Genomic DNA, 21,763 nt, shown 5'->3' with positions numbered 1-21,763 from the left:
TTACGTAGAGGGAGTAACTAGGAGATCATTTTAAGGGTTTCCTTTGTTGGTTCATTATGATGTTAAAATGAATTATTAATTCATTCATTGTCTGCTTTACCGCCGCTTCATCCTATTCAGGGTCACGGTGGATCCAAATCACTGGACAAAAGAAAAGACACCCTGGACAGGTCACCAGTCCATCACAGGGCACACATACATACCTAGGGGCAATTTTGTATCTACAATTAACCTGACTGGACGTCTTTGGACTGTGTGAGGAAGCTGGAGCACTTGGAGGAAACCCAAGCAGACACAGGAAGAACATGCAAACTCCACACAAATAGGACCCGGACCGTTCCACCTGGGAACTGAACCCTTGCTATGAGGTGACAGTGCTACCCACTGAGCCAATGCTCAGTGGTGATACAGGGTTCTATTACAAACTGGAATCATGCTATTGGCCAGGCATCTACATAGTACAGACATGATTGGCAATGTCTGAGGGGAGGGATGGCCAAAGCCTTGTGATGGATTGGAACCCAGTTCAGACTGTGTTTCCCAGTGGACCCAGACTCAACATAACCCTAAAAAGGAATTATGAATATAAAATTTAAAAAACTATTGCAATATCAGATGCACATTGAAAAGGGGGAGTTTTGTTTGACACCAAGTGAACCATTATGTGCAGTATGTAGACAAAGCACAGGTTAAATATTCCCTTTAAATCACAAAAAGCACATAAAAGTCCTATACAAGTTATAACTGGGCCCTGTAGGTTACAAAAAGCTCTACAATATACAGTACATACAGAGTATATGCATACAGAGGATAGGGTTCCACACAGGACCCAGTAGAGTCCTGAGTGAAGCGTTCATTCATGATGTCATCTAGATTTATTGATAGATTTATTGTTCAAAACTGTTTTCCAGCATTAAAGATAATTAAGGACATAATGAGCTCACAAAAAGGTTGTAATCTGCACAAGCAGTTGTGTTTAACTGAAAACAGGTTGAGTGAGGAGCTGCCATGGAGTTTCATTATGAGGAGGCAGGTCCTTTTAAAACCTTAAACAGTAAAGCATGTGGACGGTAAATACACAGTTTGAAAAGAGAAATTCATAAACGGAGGAATTATTATAATAAAATTATTACAACAATAGTAGAAATATGGTACTGTTTATGGAAAAGCCAGTATGATTACATACACATACTAAGTATATGCCTAGCGTAAATGGATATTGAGCCAACAATTTAACATAAACGCTCAAATGATGCAGCAGTTCTAATTTGCTAGCCCACTGCCGACAGACTGGAGCCAGCAGTGGGACGGAGGGAAGGTAAGCTGAAAAGGGATTCACCTTCTTGCTGCTGCAACAGCCACTTCTGCTGGTCTGGTCAGGGCAGCGATGCAAGCGGAAAAGGAACACCAAGAGGATAGCGTGATACTCAAGTTCTATGTAAATAATCTGCCACTGTTTGGTGTGAGAAGTGGCTGATGGCTTTACACCTGCTCAAGGAGGGGGTGTGCCTGGATACTATGACAGTGTAAAATCAAAAGAAAGGTGTTCAGTGGGGATCCTTCACACCAAACTTATCAAACCAGGTTTATACAGACGTTTACTTGTGCACAGGGGCAGAGTCATGATGGAACAGGAAAGGGTTTTTTCTAAATGTTTTATAGAATTAATTCAATACAACTATTAGCAATGGGGTACCTTAAATAACAATAATTTAGTTATATAATGTATGTAATACCCACACTTGATTTCACCAGCACAATGAAATCTCTGAAAGAACTTAATCAAATGGTAAGCCTATTTTTGTTTTATAAAAAAAAAAAAAAAATCATTTTTAGACCTAGATTTTAGCACTGTTTATTTACAACTTTTGCACAGCCCTTTCCCAAAATTAAAATAAAATTAAAATATAAAAAGAGTTCTACTATGCTGACCCACCATCGCTGAGATCCGGGCTCCAATCTCAGCGGTGCTATCGATGAGCCGGGCATCTACACATGCATGATTAGCTGTGTGTGGAGGGGGGATGGCCCAAGCCCTGTGAAGGATATGGTATTTTTGCCTTGTGACAATGCTTTCTAGTAAAACTGGACCCGGATCGACTCTGATCAGGATAAAACCAGGTTGATGAATTGAAATGAATTTTATTTGTCAGTTAACTAAAATGAAGAAATCTTGGTGCCCAAACAAATAGGGGTAGTTTGACTACACATTTTCGGTCAGAAATAACCAAACTGTCACCTTATGCTGATAAAAATACAACTGAATGGTCAGATGCATTTCCAGACTTATCTGACCATTATAAAAAAACATATCATGGACAGCCCTCCTAATTTTGGATTTCAGATGTTTGTCATTATTATTGCCAACAGGTGTACGCAATCAGCTTTCAATTTAGCATGTGACTGTTCCCCTGTGGACAAAGCAAGGTCCATAAAGACATGGTTTGGGGTGAAGATACTGCACAGATCCCTGACATTGACTTTATTAAGCAACTTCAGGATGAATTGGAACCTGACATTTAAGCCAGGCATTGTTATTATTGTTATATGCTCCTTTGACTGATTGGGCACATTATAAATTCCTACAGACACACTCCATAATTCTAAGGAACGACATCCCAAAGTAATAATAGAATAGTATCCTGGTTAATGTCCACTGATTTGAAATGGGACGTCCGACAATACTTATATACTAATAGTGTCTGCATGTCTTTTAGTTGGATCAAGATTTTTGCCTACAAAGCATGAACAGGGGGAGGGGGGTAGATGGGGGCATCAAAAAAGTGTGTGTGTTAAGTGTGCGTACTGGAGAAAGAACCGTCCCCTTAGCTTTGCCACTAATGAAGCCTAAGAGCCCAATTACAGCGCCTTCACAGCAGGACCAATCTGGTGTGTGTGTGTGTGTGTGTGTAGGTGTGCATATTTGTGTGTGTGTCAGTGGGTATTACGCATGGCATGGTGGCATGACTCTGGAACACTGTATGCAGAGTGTTTGTTTCCACGAACAGTATATATGAACATGAAAGAAGAGCCAAGTGAATGTGAGTTAGTGTGTGTATAGGTGTGTGTGTGTCCGAACAGAAGCAAGGCTGCTCTGCTCTTTGTTAAAGAGCTCCCATTCTCTCTGGAGTTCTTCAAGTGCCACGGCTGCTGCTTGACAGCCCTGTCCAAATCAGCGTCCAGGCTGAGACTGCATTAACACACTTACACACTCACACACACACCCGAGTGCAGCCGATGGGATAAGAGTCCAGAAACGCCGCGCAGGAAAAAGCCACTCAAGGAAAAGCAGCATTGTGTATCCTGAGGCTTGTTCTCGTTGAAAAGAGGGTCAAACGTGTGAGTCCATTTGCTCAGACACGCACTCGCATGTACGCTCACACGCGCGTGCACTCGTGCTAATCGAAACAACATGGATGCGCCGCTCCGCCAAAACACATGCAGATGGTGAAATCAGATGAGACCCAAACAGTTTACGCCGACATGAGACGACTTCGTTGCTTGACTTTATTTTTATGTTTTATTACCGCTTCATCCTGGTCAGGATGCCAATCTATAGTGGGGCTTCCTCCATCCACCCAGTATGTAGACACTTGAATGGCCAATAGCAGCATTGGGGATTCAAACCCAGGATCCCAGGGGTAGTTGGCTAGCATGATTTACAACTGTGTGACCCGAGTACCAGCTGTTTGAGCTTCTATTTATTTTATTTGGGTTACGCCTACTGGGGTCGGCTACATGAACCACTGTACTGGTTTTTACATGTCAAATTAAGCTTGTTACCAACCTAATAAAATCTTGTTCCCACTACTTTAATGTTTCCCTCCAAAATCTTTTACAATTTACAATTTGTCTTCTTATTTCCAGATATATCTTGCTTCGCATCAAAAATCAAAAATCAGAAAGAGCTTTGTTGCCATTATACACAGTCGAGTCACATTATTATCAGCACCAGATAATATCTAGAGCTAGACTGGCTAGGAGTGACTCAATAAGGTCCTGGTAGGTTGTCACAGGTATCTGGAGCCATGCTGACTGCAGTGCATCCCACAGCTGCTGGAGGGGGCGTAAGGGAGGGTTCATAGAGCGTGCATGACAATCGAGGTGGTCCCACAGATGCTCAATAGGGTTCAAATCTGAGGAATTAGGGGGCCAGGGTAGTACTTGGAAGTCTTGGTCATGCTCTTCCAACCAATGTTGGACATTTCTAGCCGTGTAACATGTTGCATTGTTTTGCTGGAAGATCCAGTCTGCTCCATGGAAGACAATTTTATCCATGGTACTTTTACCCATGACAGCAACGAGGTATAATTGTGCAGACAGCCTACCACACACCTTATATACCCACCAAGCCAGCTCACAAAACATGACTTCCTACATGGGCTATGCACTGACGCCGTCGAAAGTAGGAATGGGTCGTAATAATATGGCTCGACTGTGTACGATTCATATAATGAAATTGCAAAAGCTAAACCCGGGTGTGTATGAGCAAACATAAAACTAACATTAAGTTAAAATAAACAGATAAGATTAACATAAAAAGAAAAGATTTAATATTGCACACAGTTAATAATAGATTCCACAAGCTTTAATATTTCTGTATGTATGGGCGAGGCTGACTAAACCAACAGCCTACCTTTATATAAAAAGGTAAAGCAAGCTGATCATGTATGTTTGGGAACAGTAAAGGACACATTTTTACATTAAGCATGGAGTGAATAGTGCATGAGCTGCACCAACAAACATGAAATGCATATCATACAAGTCTGATGTGGCTGATGCCATGCTGATGTCATGTTAAATACACAGTTAAACATGTACATCTGCACACACACATATACACACACGCCTGGCTTGGGTCAAAAACCCTTGAGCACAATGAGCACTTAGTGCTTAAATGCATCTTGAGATGTGAATGCATGGCTTTGTAAAGACAGCCTACAGAGAGAAAGAGAGAGAGAGGCATAAAAAATGCATGTACTCATGATCCCTATAGTCATATACTCTATTTTCCACCTCTTGCATGTTTTTGCGAAGTGGGATGAACATATGGAACTCCTGACAAACAGTAACCAGAGGTTTTGAACCCAGGTGCCCAGGACTTATAGTTTCTGTGTGCCACCCACTCTATTAGTTGTGCCACTTTGCTAACCATTTTGCTCATCAAGGTATTTAGTACCGTGTAGGGGAGCCAATAGTTCTTGTAGAATCAAATGTGATACAGAATAACAGGTGCAGCAGTGTTGTTGGGATTTTTAAATATTAATTAAAGTCGCTGGCCTCTTTATTAGGAACACAAACCCTGTGAGCACTTGTTGTAGGTGGTTGGAGCTAGTTTATATTTCTCATGCACAGTGGGTGTTAATCTTCCTCTGGTCTGTTATTTGTGGACACATTTTGATCACAGAAGGATGTTGGCTTTATATTTTTTGTTCTGAATACTATTCTCCTTCTAGCATTGACACTAAGGTGGTAAAAAGAAAAGTGGATAATAATTGGAAAAGTAAAAAAAAAAATATATATATATATATATATATATATATATATTAGTAATCAGTAATCCTGAATCCCCAGCGGTACTATCAGCCGGTCAGGCGTCTACATACAGATATAACTAGCTATGAATATATAGAGCCGTGAAGTTAAAGTTAGCAAAACGCATCAGGAGAACCTAAGGCTGTTTGCTTAATATTTTTGTTCTGAACACTAATCCTAACAACACTGCTGCACCTGATGGAATGGAATCCCATTTGAAGTTATTATATTGTGCCCCTAAAGCTGAGAGGGTTAGGGGTTGGCTCAAGGGCCCAACCTTGGCTCAACCACTAGGCTGCTACAGTCCCCTAAACACAAACTACACTGGCATTACCACATCAGTGTGGTACACATTGTAGTGTTGGGAATAACCCAACACCCAAATAACATATGGTCAGAGGGGTTCCTTTTGATTAATATATGGGGTAATGGGGGTTAAAGTGTACAGGACAACAGCTGGGCTACAGGCAGTAATTGTAGACCAACTAGGTAGGAGTGTCTAATAGAGTGGACAGTGAGTGGACACGGTTGTTAAAAACTCCAGCAGCGCTGCTGTGTCTGATCCACTCATAATAGCACAACACACACTAACACACCACCACCATGTCATTGTCACTGCAGTGCTGAGAATGATCCACCACCCAAATAATACCTGCTCTGTGGTGGTCCTGTGGGGGTCCTGTGGGGGTCCTGACCATTGAAGAACAGCATGAAAGGGGGCTAACAAAGCATGCAGAGAAACAGACGGACTACAGTCAGTAATTGTAGAACTACAAAGTGCTTCTATATGGTAAGTGGAGCTGATAAAATGGACAGTGAGTGTAGAAACAAGGAGGTGGTTTAAATGGTATGGCTGATCAGTGTACGTATATAAACATATATAAAAGAAACCAGTAGCCCCGAATCTCCAGTGGTACTAATACATAACTGGCTCTGAATATATTCTGCAATGAAGTTAGAGATAGCAAAACACATCAGGAGAACCTACAGCTGCTGTGAGGCCTGTGCTAAGGTACATCGGGTTGTTACTTGCATTAATCCACACAATCTAATACTGACTCTCACGTTATCTTGCAACACTGATCTGCTTGTGTGTGTGTGTGTGTGTGTAGAAACAAAGTGACCTTCGATAGCTGGCACACCAAGAAATCCAACTCCCATCCAGTTTTAAATGATAGGTTGTGCCTACGTGTGTAGGTGTGTGTGTACGTGTGTGTGTTTATGCCAAGCTCTCCAGTCTAAAATTAAAATCAGAATTATATAAACACTATAATTACAGAGGAGAGGACGGGTCCTTATTTTAGCCGACTGTGGCCATGAACGCCCTTTCCACACGCGTACACACACACACTTACAATCAGCGTCCACACGTCTCGGTTCTGTCTCTAGACCACGGTCGTAATAAAACACCAAAAGTCTGTATGAGCACTTTTAATAACGGCATCGTTAACCTCAGTTCTAATGTTTACTCCCAATATCAAGAACACGTCCCAAAATGTTTCTGTTTACTGAATGTTTGTGACCCAGATGAGCAGACGCTGCCCGGCCTGGTGAGCAGAAAGCCCATGTTGCACGTTGGTAGTACTGTGCCCAGCGTTGGCATTAAATCAGCTGTGATGACTGAACACAACATGTATTTAGGACAAAGCCGCTGTTTCACAATGAAACCACACAGTTCTACTTAAACCAGTGATTCAGTGATGCGAAAAAATATAAACATTATATGGAGTATTTTAATGATAAGTGGTAGTTTAGTGTTTAAGGATTTTAGCTACCAACCGTAGGATTAAATTTTAATCCCAGGACTGCCAAGAAGTCCTTGAGCAAGATCCTTCATTTTTAAAGATCCATGATTCCACCAGCAGTATTAAAATTAAATGTTTTTTTGCCACAAATGTAAATGAATTCTAGTGTCTATCAAAAATGACTGAAAAGTATGTAAGGTCATCAGTCCATGAGCTAATGCTGAGGTTAGGCATAAATTGCTTAGATAGCATTTGATCAGGGCCCTCGTATGGATTGGCATCCCATCAGGGTGTGTTATGTGGCATTTCGCAAATGCTTTGGATAAAAGCGTCTTGTATGTAAATCAACTCTAGTCTCTATTAAAAATGATTGAAAAGTATGTAAGGTCATCTGTCCATGAGCTAATGCTGAGTTTAGGCATAATAGCTTATGCAGAAAAACCACCATCCAACCAATAGCAAGTGATCGGTGCCCTGGAATGGACTGGCGTCTCGTCTGGGGTGTGTTATCTGGCACGTGAAATGCCACAAATGTAAATTAATTCTAGTGCTTATCAAAAATCATTAAAAAGTATGTAAGGTTGGTCACCCAAGTGGCGCAGCGGGATATTTCGCTAGCACACCAACGCATTGCCACCGGTCGGCTGGGCACCATCTGGCGGGCACAGTTGGCAGTGCCTGCGGCAAATACTAATTGGCCACTGTATCTGCAGGGTGGGGGGCGGACTATGTGTGGGGTGGGATCTTCATACGCTGTGTAAGGACCCTGATTGGTGAGAAGAGGAGGGCTGTGCACGTGTCTGAAGAGGCGTGTACAGCAACGTGCTCTCCTCAAATGCAATCTGGTATCTCTCAGCAGCGGAAGACAAACTGAGTGTGCTAAATCGAGAGGAAAATGGGGAGAAAATGCATTAAAAAAAGTATGTAAGGTCATCTGTCCATGAGCTAATGCTGTGGTTAGGCATAACGGTTATGCGGAAAAAACATCCAAACAATAGCAAGTTGTTGGGGCCCTGCAATGTATTGGTGTCCCATCTGGGGTGTGTTACTACATTGCGTCCATTAATTCAACAGGAAGTCAGACCCACTGTGACCCTGGCCAGGATAAAGCAGTGGTAAAACATTAAAAAAATGACAAAATAAACAGGTTATTTTATTCAAATTTTGTTTGTGTAACTTTAAAATAATGCAATGTGACAAACATGCAACATCAAAGATCATTACAAAAGTGTAGGGGGGGGCAATTACTTTATACTTGCATAAAGCCTTAAATACACGTCTGTTCGATATATATGAAAATAAGAGAGTGAGAATTTCATGGGTGGAGAAAGAAAAAGAGCGGGATCTGCATTTTTTGGAGTCAGATAAGACGAGCGCAATGAAAGGGAAAACTATCCAAACACAGATTCCTGCAGCGCTCTGGGAAGACTATATTACTCACTCTCTCTCTCTCATACTTTCTCTCAGGCTCTCGCCCGTGATGCTCCGGGGAGATTTAGCAGCCTCGAACGTCCATCGATTTTCAGCTTTTCAGCTCAGTACATAAAGCCCGCTTTCATAACGCTTTAATAACTCCACAGAGAATCAAGACGTCACCTTGACCTTGGATGCTAGAGGTCAGGGGTCGACATGTGTGTGGCAGTGGCAGGTGTGACGGGCGCTGGGTATCAGGGGTTTTGTTTATTTTTTTGATTTACAGCCGCTCCCTCATTCGCACGCCCCCCATCCACCGAAACTCATCACCTTTTTCGCAAATGTAAACGTTCCATCTCCGGGAACGGTGGCATTCAGAGGACGCCCTTCCACACACACAATTTCCCGGATATCTGTCAGGAAGGTTTCTCCAAACACACACACACAACCACACACAATTAAAGTCCAAAGTTTACATACACCAGTAGCAGACATGCGTGTCACAGAACTACTGGAATTTCCATGATTTATGGAACAGATTTTTTTTTTGTGACTGAAATGTTCAGACACTTTATTGACTTTTGTAAACATATAATAAATATAGATAAAAGTTATTAGGTTTTACATTTTGTGTAATATAAACAAGACTAGTTGGACAGCACCTGTTAAAACCTTGGAATGGTGGTCTCTTTGACAAGGTTGGAAAAAAAACAAACCATCATGTTATCACAAGGACCGGTTCAAGTCCCACTGCCTGCAAGTTGCCACTGTAGGGTCCCTAAGCAAGGCCCTTAACCCCTTAATTGAATTGTATTCAGTCATAATTGTACGGTATGTTTAATGTACTAAATGAACTACATAAGAACACTAAACTTCTTATATTACTGCTCATAAGTTCTCACCACTAATGAATTACCTTGCTTGTTGTTTTAGAACAATTAGTCACGTTAAGCAATGTTCGTACAGTCGGTGTTGCTTTTACCACATCATATCTAACATTTTGTCTCATTGGAGGTGCTTTCAAAAGGTCAGTGGCAAACTGGGTCAAAGTTAAATCGCAAAAATTGCGAGCCCAACACACCACACTCCATAAGAAACAAAAGCACAGCCAGCGCAGTTTTGCCACTTTTCATGTAAATGCGCCCTAACATATTATGCCTAACCTCAGCATTAGCTCATGGACAGATAACTCTACATACCTTTACTCAAGCTATTACACAAGAGTTGGGGTTAGGAATGTCTGCAACGTTATAGTTCTGGGTGCTGAGAAATTGTGAGCATCAGCTTTTCCGAGAGAGTCTAAAACACTTATTGTTGAAAAAGCTGAACGTGGTTTAATGTATTCAAGAACGACACGAACACTAAACCTCTCTTAATTATTACTGCTCATAAGTTCTCTCCACTAATACAATTCCTCAGTCGTTGTTGTAATACAATACGTCATGTTAAGCTTTGTTCACATTAAGTGTTGTTCGTACTGCCTGAGTCTCTTTTACCACATCATATCAAACAGTTCGTCTCATTCGAGGCGCTTTGAAAAGGTCAGCGGCAAACTGGATCAAAGCTCAAACACAAAAATTGCAAGCCCAACACACCACACTCCAAAAGAAACAATGGCATATATACATAAAATAAAGCTTAACGTGAAACAGTGTACTAAAAGAACGACACAGAAACACTAAACCTCTCTCTCAATTATTACTGCTCATAAGTTCTCTCCACTAATGAAATTCCTCAGTTGTTGTTTTAGTACAATAAGTCGGTTAATAGTACAATGACTGCGCCTTTACTGAACGGAATACAGTATTTCAAGATCAAGCATCTCCACGATTAAGAAGTGTAAGGAACAATAAAGAAGTAAAAGTAAAGTGCAGGTTTTATTGTATTTTTATTGATTTATAACTGTTTTACAATTGGATTTTAGTGTTTTTATATTATACTTGTGTTATTTTCAGTGTATAAGTGTCAAAAACAACCCCATTATTTTACATTAGCCTAAAATATATGAAGTTCTACAGGACCATGGAACGCATTAACAGGTTTACCATACATCTTTATGGGAAAAAATACCTTGAAACTCAACGTCTTTTAAACTCAACGCCACTCCCAGAACCAATTGACGTCAAGTTTTGAGGTACCACTGTACTTTGATGTTGGAGCAGTTAAACTGGCACATATAGCACAGAGAAGTCACCAGCTGTTGTCAGCATAATTACTTTAAGAATTAAAAATTGCTCTATTGTATTTTTTGACCCAAAAGATAAATGTAACATTCTAAAAAAGGCACCTAAAGACATGTTTCAATTATTCAGTCACAGAGAAAGAAGCAAATTTCAAGACTGTCAATGTATGTAAACGTTTGATTGTAACTGTAGACAAACAATTGATTATCTAATCTAGCATTCCTACACCTTCCTCTCTTGCCTCTCTTTCCCCGACCTCCCCCTCTGCTGCACCCCCAGCGCTCCCTAGTCCCCATGCAGGCACACATAATTAGCTCTAAACACAGAGGCCCTCTCGTCCACATCTGGAAAAGTTTTGGGCATGGCAGTTTTCTACTAGCACGGCTAAATATTTAGATTCAGCTACGCCGTGTATGGATGAACTCTGAGGGGGAGGGGGAGCCTGAGAGGCCGTGAAGAAAGAGGCAGACTGTGCGCGGGACGGAATGGCTGCGACGATTGAATTTGCGGCGCACTGATGCCAACGGCTTTGCTGTTTACGAAGTGTTTGGGGCCGCCATGAAAAAGCATGCTTTTGCTGCTGTGAAAGCTGAGACTCTGCACACACACACACACACACACACACACACACACTGAAACACACACACAAACACAGCATTTATCCAGAGGTGAGGATTCGAGGCGTCAGCAATTACTGCTTCGTCTCCTGAAGAAACCACAAACTTCAGCCCAATCACACGAATCAAGGCCAATCAGCATTCAGAATCCAGCTGCAGCAACAAGACACGGTATTTATTGACTGAATGATACAGGGGGCAAAAGTAGTCATCCCAGGTCCACAAACGCCTACACATTTACCCAGTCGCTCAAAGCAAGGAGCATTTAAAAGGAACCTAGTCACGTTCCACATGTGATATACTGTATGTGAAAAATGTAAAAATTTCAGGAAACCTCAATGGACACGGGAAGAAGATGTGAAACAGGGATTAAATACATGCCCCCAGGATCAGCACCCCTAGGGTAGAAAATTCTAATAGAAAAATTACATATATGGTATTACTTTAAATACATAGTAATATAGATAATAATAATAATAATAAATAATAATAATATGAATATTATGCATTAGCATATTAATCAAAATATACATAGGTACAGTATATATAATAATATGCATAGGGTCTTAATGAGTATATAATTGTGCAGAAATTGTGGGTAGAAATTTTTATGTTTTTATTATAATTTATTTATTAATTTAATATTTACATTTATGGTATTAAGTCTATATACATAGTAATATGTTCATAACAACAACAATAATAATATTAATCATAAGCATAAGAATGGGTATAGGTATGTATGATAATAGTAATATAATATAGATATATTAAATAAATAAAAACAATAATAATATTAATAATAAGCACATGATAAGAATGGGAATATTATTATTATTATATTATTATAATAATATAAATAATAATATAAATATAACAACTATTTTTAAATAAAGGGTCTTAATGGGTATATAGTTGAGCATATGTATGTGAGATACATATAGAGATTTATTTTAATTATTTTTTTAATTTAATATTTACATATATGGTATTAGATCTATTTACATAGTAATATATACATAATAACAATAACAATAATAGGCCGGCAAACCCCATCACCACCTCCACGCGGTGCCGGCTGGATTCAAACTAACGGTGAAGGTCGTCGACGTCAGGCGGAGCGACGCACCGGTCGATGTATTGTCGTCCTTGTACGAACGGCGCGAGAAGTGGGCAAGGGCTACTCACTCCTGGACGGGGCAGGCTAAAGAAGCAAGTCCACCTACGACTTGGCATTGCCCCTATCCAAGAAAAGATGAGAGAGGCGAGGCTGCGTTGGTATGGACACGTCATGCGGAGCAATGCAGATTCAGTGGCCCGAACAGCCCTGCAACTGAAGCCTCAAGGGCGCCGCCCAAGGGGGCGACCAAAGATGCGTTGACTGGATCGTAACAATGTAGACATGAAGATTGTCAACGCAGCGCCAGAAGACATCTTAGATCGCGCCAAATGGAGAAGACTGTGCACAAGAGCGGACCCTGCACTGCGGGATTAACGCCAGGACAGAGAGAACAATAACAATAATAATAATAATAATAATAATAATAATAATAATATAAAATCAATAACTATACATAGGGTCTTAATGGTTAAATAATTGTGCAGATATATGTAAGGTAGACAATTTTTTTATTATAATTTATTTTTAAATTTTATATTTACATATATGGTATTAGATCTATATACATAGTAATATATACATAATTACAATAATATTGATGCCAATAATAATATTATTATTAATAATAAGCATAATAATGGGAATACTAGGTATGTTTAAAAATAATAATAATATAATATAATATAGATTATATAATATAAATTAATAACTATGCATTGAGCAAAGACAGTTTTGTATATTTATTACAATTTATTTATTAATTAAAAATTTTTATACATGGTATAACATCTATTTACATAATAATAATAATAATAGTAAGATTAATCATAAAAATGGGAATACTAGGTATGTATAATAATAATAATAATAATAATAATAATAATATCTAAAATAAATAACTATCCATAGGATCGTAATGGGTATATAATTGTGCAGATATGTGCGAGGTAGACAGTTTTATGGAAAGTGCAGGTGCAAATTATAATAAATGATACTAAATAAATAATCAAGTTCGTATTAAATATAGACACTATACGAATCCGTTTTTATGACTCTATAAAGTCACACGTCTCAGGACAGGCCTGTACCCGGAAAGCGTTAGCTTATCTTTACTTAGGGTTGATCCTTGTGTTATCTAATATGGAATGCCAGATGTTGGCTTGGTGACCTGCAGCTGTTTATGTGATAACCCTGTTCCTTAAACCACTGACCCCAAAACCCTACAGCCCAATTCCTCCTGTCTGAAGGAACTTTAATTCGAGAACACAGTCCAGCTGGGAACACTTAACCTCAATTGGCTTAATGCTAAATATGCCGGCGGGTTCTGGACGGCACCGCATGGATCGTTTGTCTTTGGAGCAGCTGTTGTGTGCAGTGAGAAGTCTGATGAATCATTCAATCATCTTTATAATTAGGGCGTGTTGTGCATTCTGAGATTCTTTTCTGCTCACCGTGGTTCTGGATTGGTTGTTTAATGGGCCTTTCTGTGAGCTCAAACCTGACTAACCATTCTGCATTGACTATTCTTACCACTCTTACAATAGAATAGAATGCCTTTATTTGTCATACATACATATACAGGTGTACATTAGAATGAAATTGTACAATAGAATGTTTGGAAGCTGGGGTCAGAGGGCAGGGTCAGCCATTGTATGGCACCCCTGGAGCAGAGAGGATTAATGGCCTTGCTCAAGGGCCCAACAGTGGCTGCATGGCAGAGCTGGGATTCAAACTCTCAACCTTTCAGTTGATAGCCCAAAGCTTTACCCACTAGGCTACCACTGTCCCAGATGTTGGCAACATCTGGCAACATCTAGCAACAGAAGTATCTACCTCCAGAACTGCCACTCTCTGGATGATTTTTGTTATTTCGCACTATTCTGTGTAAACTTTGAAAATCATTGTGGTAAAAACGGCAAGATTTCGGATATTCATTCATTCGTTCATTCATTGTCTGTTTTACCATTGCTTCATCCTATTCAGGGTCACGGTGGGTACACTGGGAAACACCCTGAATAGGTTGCCAGTTGCTGCCATCACATGGCACACACACACACACACACACACACACACATCCCTAAGGAGATTTTTTAGTATCTCCAGTTAACCTGACTGCATGTCTTTGGACTGTGGGAGGAAACCGGAGCTCCGGGAGAAAACCCACGCAGACACGGGGAGAACATGCAAACTCCTCACAGAACGGATCCAGACTGCTGCACCTGGGAATCAAACCCAGGACCTTCTTGCCGTGAGGTGAGGTCACTCCCATGTTTACAGCCCGCCCCACTTACCTGACCGAAATGACATTGCAATCTTTTGGCCAGGAATTTTTTTGGCCTGTGGAGGGATTATCCATATAACGATATCGATGACAATATTTACCTTACACGATTGTGTAAGGACCCTGGTTAGTAGCCCAAGGTGCCTGTACAGAAGTGGAGGAATGCAGAGATTATTGTGTGACTCTCCATGAGAACTAGACAGATAGATAGATTCAACTTTGTCATTGCTCAGTACAGTTACAAGGCAATGAAAAGCAGTTAGTATCTACCAGGAGTGCAAATAATAACATTGGGCAAAAAAACCCTCATCAGTAAATGTACCAGAGTTAACCAAGTTGTTTCAACACTGCATGACTAATCACAGCCCAAGACTGCTCGTTCATATCCACTGCTACACGTGCATGTTACGACACTGACTTCATTACCCACAAACCCCTAGTCTACTGGCAACTGCCCCAGTTCCCCTGACCTCATCCACTCCTTCATCCGGACTGACATTCCTTCAGCCGGCAAAAGAAAGATCAGCAGGGAGCAACGAGAGAAAGAAATGGATGATGTATCCCATGTTGCACCTGGGCTGGTGTCTAGAAACGCCTGAGGAATGTCAGGAAAAACAAAAACATCAACATCTGGAGCCGAACCCTGGCACGTCACTAGAATCTGGAGAAGGACACTGTTGGGAAAACACTCTGCTCCAGGTGTCGGAGACAAAACATCCTCAATAATCTCCATAAATATTCATCATATTCAGTTTCATCAAGCCGGTTCGAATGTCAACGCTGAAAGCACATTATTTTTGGTAACTGTTCTTTTTTCCTCTCAGCAGGGGGCTGGAGGCTGGAAATGTTTACCTCCTACCCACGCAATACCCATAAACATGATGCACGGTGTGCTTAGCACATGCTCGGAAAACAAATAAACGGCATTAAGAGAGGGGGCTACCCCCTTTCGGATTGTTCTCCAAACGCCTCCTTGTGTCGTCTGGCACCTGGACTCGTTCCGTGCCGCATTTTCCTTCATTTTTAATCCACTTCCTTCGCGTTTTAGCAAGGCAATGTGTTGAGCAGATGTGGGGGCTTATTAAGCAGAACCACCATGCTCCATAAATGCTCTGCCCCCGGCCTTCTCCTCTGGGGAACCAATCTGTTGGCTCCTCTATTCTGTCTTACTATTTTTAATGTTTTCTTTTTTACAACACTCACGTGAAAGCAAGCGCAGATCCTGCTGAGCTGGAAAAGCTGGAACATCGCAGGTAGATGGAGGACTGATGGGTGGTTAGAAGGTATTGGGTGTTAATGTCAAACACATGAACAATCAGGGTTTATTTTTGTAATGTATATATTTCCTGGCCACATTGAGATGTGGTTTTTAACCAGAACAGAGCCAGACCTGTTTTGCAGGGAACAAAAAAATTTTCAGAATGTGGAGAGCAAAGAAAAATATGCAAATGCCAAAATCCGACCCAAATCAAATATTTTCATTATGCCACAGACCTCCATCGTGAATGCTTTCCATTTTTAATCCCGAGTGAATTAGGAGAATTGTTCAGTGATTGCACATAAAATATGTGCAATGATCATTATATTTTATTCTCATTTATCTTTATTATCCACTTAAAAAGGTGTTTAGAAAGTTCGATCCACAGTTTGAACCCTAAATGTACGTGACTGATTACCTGTGATTACACAATGCCATCCAGATGTGCGACTACCAATAATGATCATTTTGGCAGGTTTCCATGTGCTAAGCAAATAATAGAATAGAAGTCTACTTGGAATTGTTAAGGCAGCCAATAAAATTGTAGTTTTTAGCTTATTAGGCCCCACAGATACCCTACAGGTAAATATAATCAAGCATACAGTCATACATTCATACTGAAGTCATCCTGAAGAGCTCTGGCTCTTTCTAACAAGAGAGTTAATTAAATAATACTTCTTTGAAATCTTCCCGTGTGTTTAAACACAGTTGTTTTGAGGATTAAACACCTAGGAGCAACAACAGATCTACACAAGCATTCAGAACGGAACAGCTGAGTTCTGCAACAGAATTTCACAGCATGAAAATCATCTCTACTCGAGTTCTGCAACAATCTATTGCAAAACGATGAATAGGAATGCCAATTGCAAGCCAGGGCTACTTGCCAACCTTAAGTGCTTAACCTTACTAATGTTATTGTGGCTGTACAGATGTGAATCCCTGCAGCCATGGTTATGTTTTAAAATCTTGTGAAGATTTTCCCAGGAGAGTGGAGGGTGTTATAGCAGCAAAGCAGGGCAGACTCAATGACTTAATGACTTAAAAGTTTTGTTGGTTGGGTTTCTATGGCTAAGCAGCAGCACACAATTCTAAGATTAACATTCGCAATGCACCAACAAATCTCTGAAGTGCCAAGAGGACACTACCTGTCTGGATGTCCTGTGCCAACTGTGAGGTGTGGTGGAGTGAAGGTCTGGTGAATGAAAATATTAACAGCAAGCTTTGCAGCAACAATTTCTTGTTTCAGCATGGCAATGCCATCCTGCATAAAGCTTCATAAATAAGTTTTATCAAGTTTAGAAGAGAAGCAGTTGACTGGTGTTGATAAATCCCTGATTATAACCCTAGCTAAGACATTGAGATGAATAGGAATGCCAACTGCAAGCCAGAGCTAATTACCAAACATAAGTGCTTAACCTTACTAATGCTATTGTGGCTGTACAGATGTGAATCCCTGCAGTCATGGTTACGTTTTAAGGTCTTGTGAAGATCTTCCAGGAGAGTGGAGGCTGTTATAGCAGCAAAGAAGGACAGACTCTATAATAATGTGCAGTGGAAGCTCAGTGGTTAAGGTAGTGGACTAGTGGTCTAAATGTCAACCGTGTAATCTCCATCACTGTTGGATTTTACTTTTTTATTTATGCATTTTCTCCCTTTTCCTCACAATTTAGGGTAGACAATTATTCTTCCACTGCTGGGGACCCCGACTGCATCCAAGGAGGGTATATTCGACTGACACATGCGCAGTCAACCAACCCCATACTAGTGGATTTGCGCGTGAGGCCAGTCTCGCACATGGAGAGTCACACACTGATCTCACCATTCATCCACTTTGGTACAGGCGCCTTCGGTTACTAACCAGGGTCCTAACACAAGGTCAAAGACCCCACCCCTTTTTCAGTTCGGTCTTTCGCCACACAGCAGACTTGAGGTAAATTTTCACTGCTGCAGGCTCTGCCAATTGTGCCTGCTAGGGCCCAGCTGACCGGTTGCAGAGCTGAGAGTCGAACACTGGGAGTTTAGAATACCAGCGCTAAAGCCTTAGCAGAATATCCTGTTGCACCACCTGGGCGCCAACCCTGAATTGCTTAATTAATTCATAATTAACCCTGCATTGTAATCAAAATCGTTAGTAACTTGGGATAAAAAGCATCTGCTAAATTGACATTTTGACATTTTCGGCATTTAGCAGATGTTTTTATCCAATGCGATTTACAGTACTGTGACATTATATTGTCTAAGCAATTGAGGGTTAAGGGCCTTACTCAAGGGCCCAACAGTGGCAACCTGGAATTGGTGGGTCTTGAACCAGTGACCTTTCGATTACTAGTCCAGTACCTTAACCAAAATCTGCTAATGTATGCAACATAATATAATGTATACAACGTTCAAAAAGCAAAGGAGTGTGATATATGAGTGTCCACATACTTAATGTCAAATAACAATAATTAAAAACACTTAGGTTTGTCTTTGCGTGCATATTTTTTCACACACAAATGGAAAAATGGTAATCGCTTTCATAATAATCACGAGTGCTGATATTTATTTAAGACTGAAGTGAAAACACGCCATATCAGGCTGGTACTTCCGGACAGCCTTCCTTCCTGAGAAGGGGCACTGGAGACTGGCAAGTTATAAACAAAATGCAGTGTTATAGCAGTGGGGAAGGAAGGAGCCAGGCCACCATTAAAGTACAGCAGGGAGGGCAGAAGTAAGAGAGAAATGTGTTTCTATTTAGCCTCCTTCAGTATAGCCAAGTCAGCTGAAGACTGGAGAGTGTGTGTCTGTGTGGAGGGGGTGGGTTTCGGGGTGTGGGAGGCGTGCAGACCAGACCAGACCAGACCAGGGGCACGTTTCCTTTCCTCTCACACTAAAAGCCAGATGGAAAATGACAGGACTGCAACACAGGGACTCTGTTCTACTCTTCACACAGTTTCAGTTGACATTGTGAAATGCATTCCACCATCTAACTCAACCCTTATCCCCAAGGAAGCTAAAATGGGACTGCACACTTCAGCACGGGCAATGGCATGCACATGTGTTGCTTAACACGTGCCCACGCCCTACGATATAAGATGCTGCAGACGAGGACCTGAAATATATCGGTCAGATCATACACAGCTACACATGGTGTTAAAGCAGTGTTAGACCACAGAACGTTTTTGTTAGTAATAGTAAAGATATGGGTAGTAATATGTAGTAGAAGTAGTAGTAACAGTAGTAGAAGTAGTGGTAGAGATATGGGTAGTAATAGGTAGTAGTAGTAGAAGTAGTAGTAATAGTAGTAGAAGTAGTGGTCGAGATATGGGTAACAATAGTTGTAGAAGTAGTAGTGATAGCAGTAGTAGTTGAGATATGGGTAGTAATAGGTAGTAGTAAAAGTAGTAGTAATAGTAGTAGAAGTAGTGGTAGCGATATGGATAGTAATATGTAGTAGTAGAAGTAGTAATATTAGTAGTTACGAGTAGTTAAAGATAGTAGTTGTAGAAGTAGTAGTGATAGTAGTAGTAGTGGTGGTTGAAATATGGGTAGTAATAGGTAGTAGTAGTAGCAGTAGTAGTAGAAGTTCCAGCAAAAGCATTAGTAAGAGTAGTTGCAGTAGTAGCAGTAATAGTAGTAGAAGTAGTAGTATGAAGAGTTTTGGTAGAAGTAGTAGCTGTAGCACTGGACTAGTAATCAGAGGGTAGCTGGTTTAGGCCACACACCACAAAGCTGACACTTCTAATAAAAGCAAATGGTAAATAACATAACTCCAGTAGTAGACACAGTGGTACTAGAAATGAGTAAAATAAGCACTGGTATTAATAATAATAATAATAATAATAATAATATAAGTTGTTGCTGCAGCTGTAAAAAAATCTAAAAATGTAATTTACTTTTTAATGACTATGAATAATAATATTCATAGTATTATATAATAATATACAAATAATATAATATATTATTATATATATACAATGATGACATAATGTCATTTCTTCTTTATATGAAATTAAATGTATAAAATATCCTGTTAGATTAAAAAAGTCACATATAAATAACACTTTAATTGTAGAGCTTTAAAATGCAATTACCTTTCTAAACATTTATAATACAGAGATCCTTAGAATCAATGTGGCAGCACAAAAGGTAAAACAAAATCGTTACTGGTTGCATGATCCCCACACTCAATAAACCACATCATCCACTCAACAGGTATGAAGTGATAACACGTGGGAAAATAAATCATAGTAACAGAAGTAACTGTACTCACAGCGAGAAAGTCCGGTTGGGCATTAGGTTGGGCATTAGGTTGACCTGCGGCGTCTCAGTCAGTTCCTTCCCAGCGCAGTTCACCCGTCTGCGCGTTCCTGCCTGCACCGTGTGCGTCTTCGCGCGGTCCTCCTTGCAGCTGCAGCCGTTGGAGAGCAGCTCGCGACACGCTCGCGCACAGCCGCACACCAGCAGCAACAGCACGAGCAGCACGAAGAGCGCGCGACCGCCGAACCACGGGACACATCGCAACATCGTCGCTCCGCTTTCAGAGACGCGCAGCCAGTCAGCCCATGTCCTTCATCATCGCCGCACAAATACTTTGCGCTGTATAAATAAGTTGCGCTGTATACAAGTTGTACTTTTCCTTTGGATAGTTTGACAATCAGCTTAACTGCGCGTGCCTCTCCATCATCACATCAGAAAACCCCTTTGGCATCCCACTGTGAACAGATGTCAGTCATAACTTTGCGACTACAGTATATCCGCTAGATCCAAATGCGCATCTTTGAAAACATCTACATGGTACATGGCTACATGGTAAGAAAGAAATAAAAAAGAGTTAAACAAATAAAGCTGGGTCACTTTTGCTGCTCAAAACTTGCTACAAGACTTCTTAAGTTGTTCCTCAGGTTCTGAAGGCAGCCTCCAAAAATCACTGCGCCCGTCCGCAAACTTTCCGTTATGCACAAAAAAGCATTTGCACGCGCTCCAACTTAACAGTAAATCCAGCGTGCGCGTGCTGAGTGTCCGAAAACCCAGTCACGTTCCCTGTAATCAGTGCAGAGCAGATGTAGAAGTGAGAGTAACGGTACTGAGGGCTGATCTGAACTGAACTGCCCCTAAACCCCTGCAGCGCCTTTCCTCCGCCACCCTGTCGCAGTGCACATACTGCTGCCCTGAGAGCGCTCCCCAAATCCTGCCCTCCACCGCCGGGTCCTAGTGCAGACGTGTTACATTCCATGACCTGTTGCGTTGCGACCTTCAAATGAGATTTTTTCTTAATTTTTTCACTTTAGGTCCTGCCTTGGTGCCCCAGCTTTTTTTTGTCATTTTTCTCATGGCAAAAACCTGGAGTGGTGCCATGCATAAACCTTGGTCCTTGGGACCAATGTCAGATAACATGTCCAGGTCCATGTAGGTGTACTTTGGTACCCCAATTTTCAGCAATTGGGATTTTATTTACAATTCAGTTCTCTCTGGGACAGTGGTGGCCCAGTGGGTAGAGCTTTGAAAGTTTGAGAGTTCAGATCACAGCTCAGCCACTGTTGGGCCCTTGAGCAATGTCCTTAACCTATCTGCTCCAGGGGGGCCATACGTTGGCTGATCCTGCTTCCAAATAAGCTGGGATATGCGAAGA

The 21,763-nt window shown here is 40.9% G+C and overlaps 1 protein-coding gene across 1 annotated transcript in view; it reads right to left on the bottom strand.

Annotated features, from left to right (window-relative positions):
* Positions 1 to 20,703, bottom strand: part of adgra2 (adhesion G protein-coupled receptor A2) — a 68,239-nt gene extending 47,536 nt beyond the window's left edge. The window contains exon 1 of the mRNA XM_062998627.1: positions 20,405 to 20,703. Coding sequence (XP_062854697.1) covers positions 20,405 to 20,658 — 254 coding nt within the window. The 5' untranslated portion in view covers positions 20,659 to 20,703. The remainder of the gene's footprint in view (positions 1 to 20,404) is intronic.
* Positions 20,704 to 21,763: the final 1,060 nt, after the last annotated feature.

This window comes from Trichomycterus rosablanca, chromosome 7, assembly GCF_030014385.1.
Source record: "Trichomycterus rosablanca isolate fTriRos1 chromosome 7, fTriRos1.hap1, whole genome shotgun sequence".
Lineage (NCBI taxonomy): Eukaryota > Metazoa > Chordata > Actinopteri > Siluriformes > Trichomycteridae > Trichomycterus > Trichomycterus rosablanca.
Note: the sequence above shows the minus strand (reverse complement) of the source record. Positions and strands in the feature narration are given on the sequence as shown.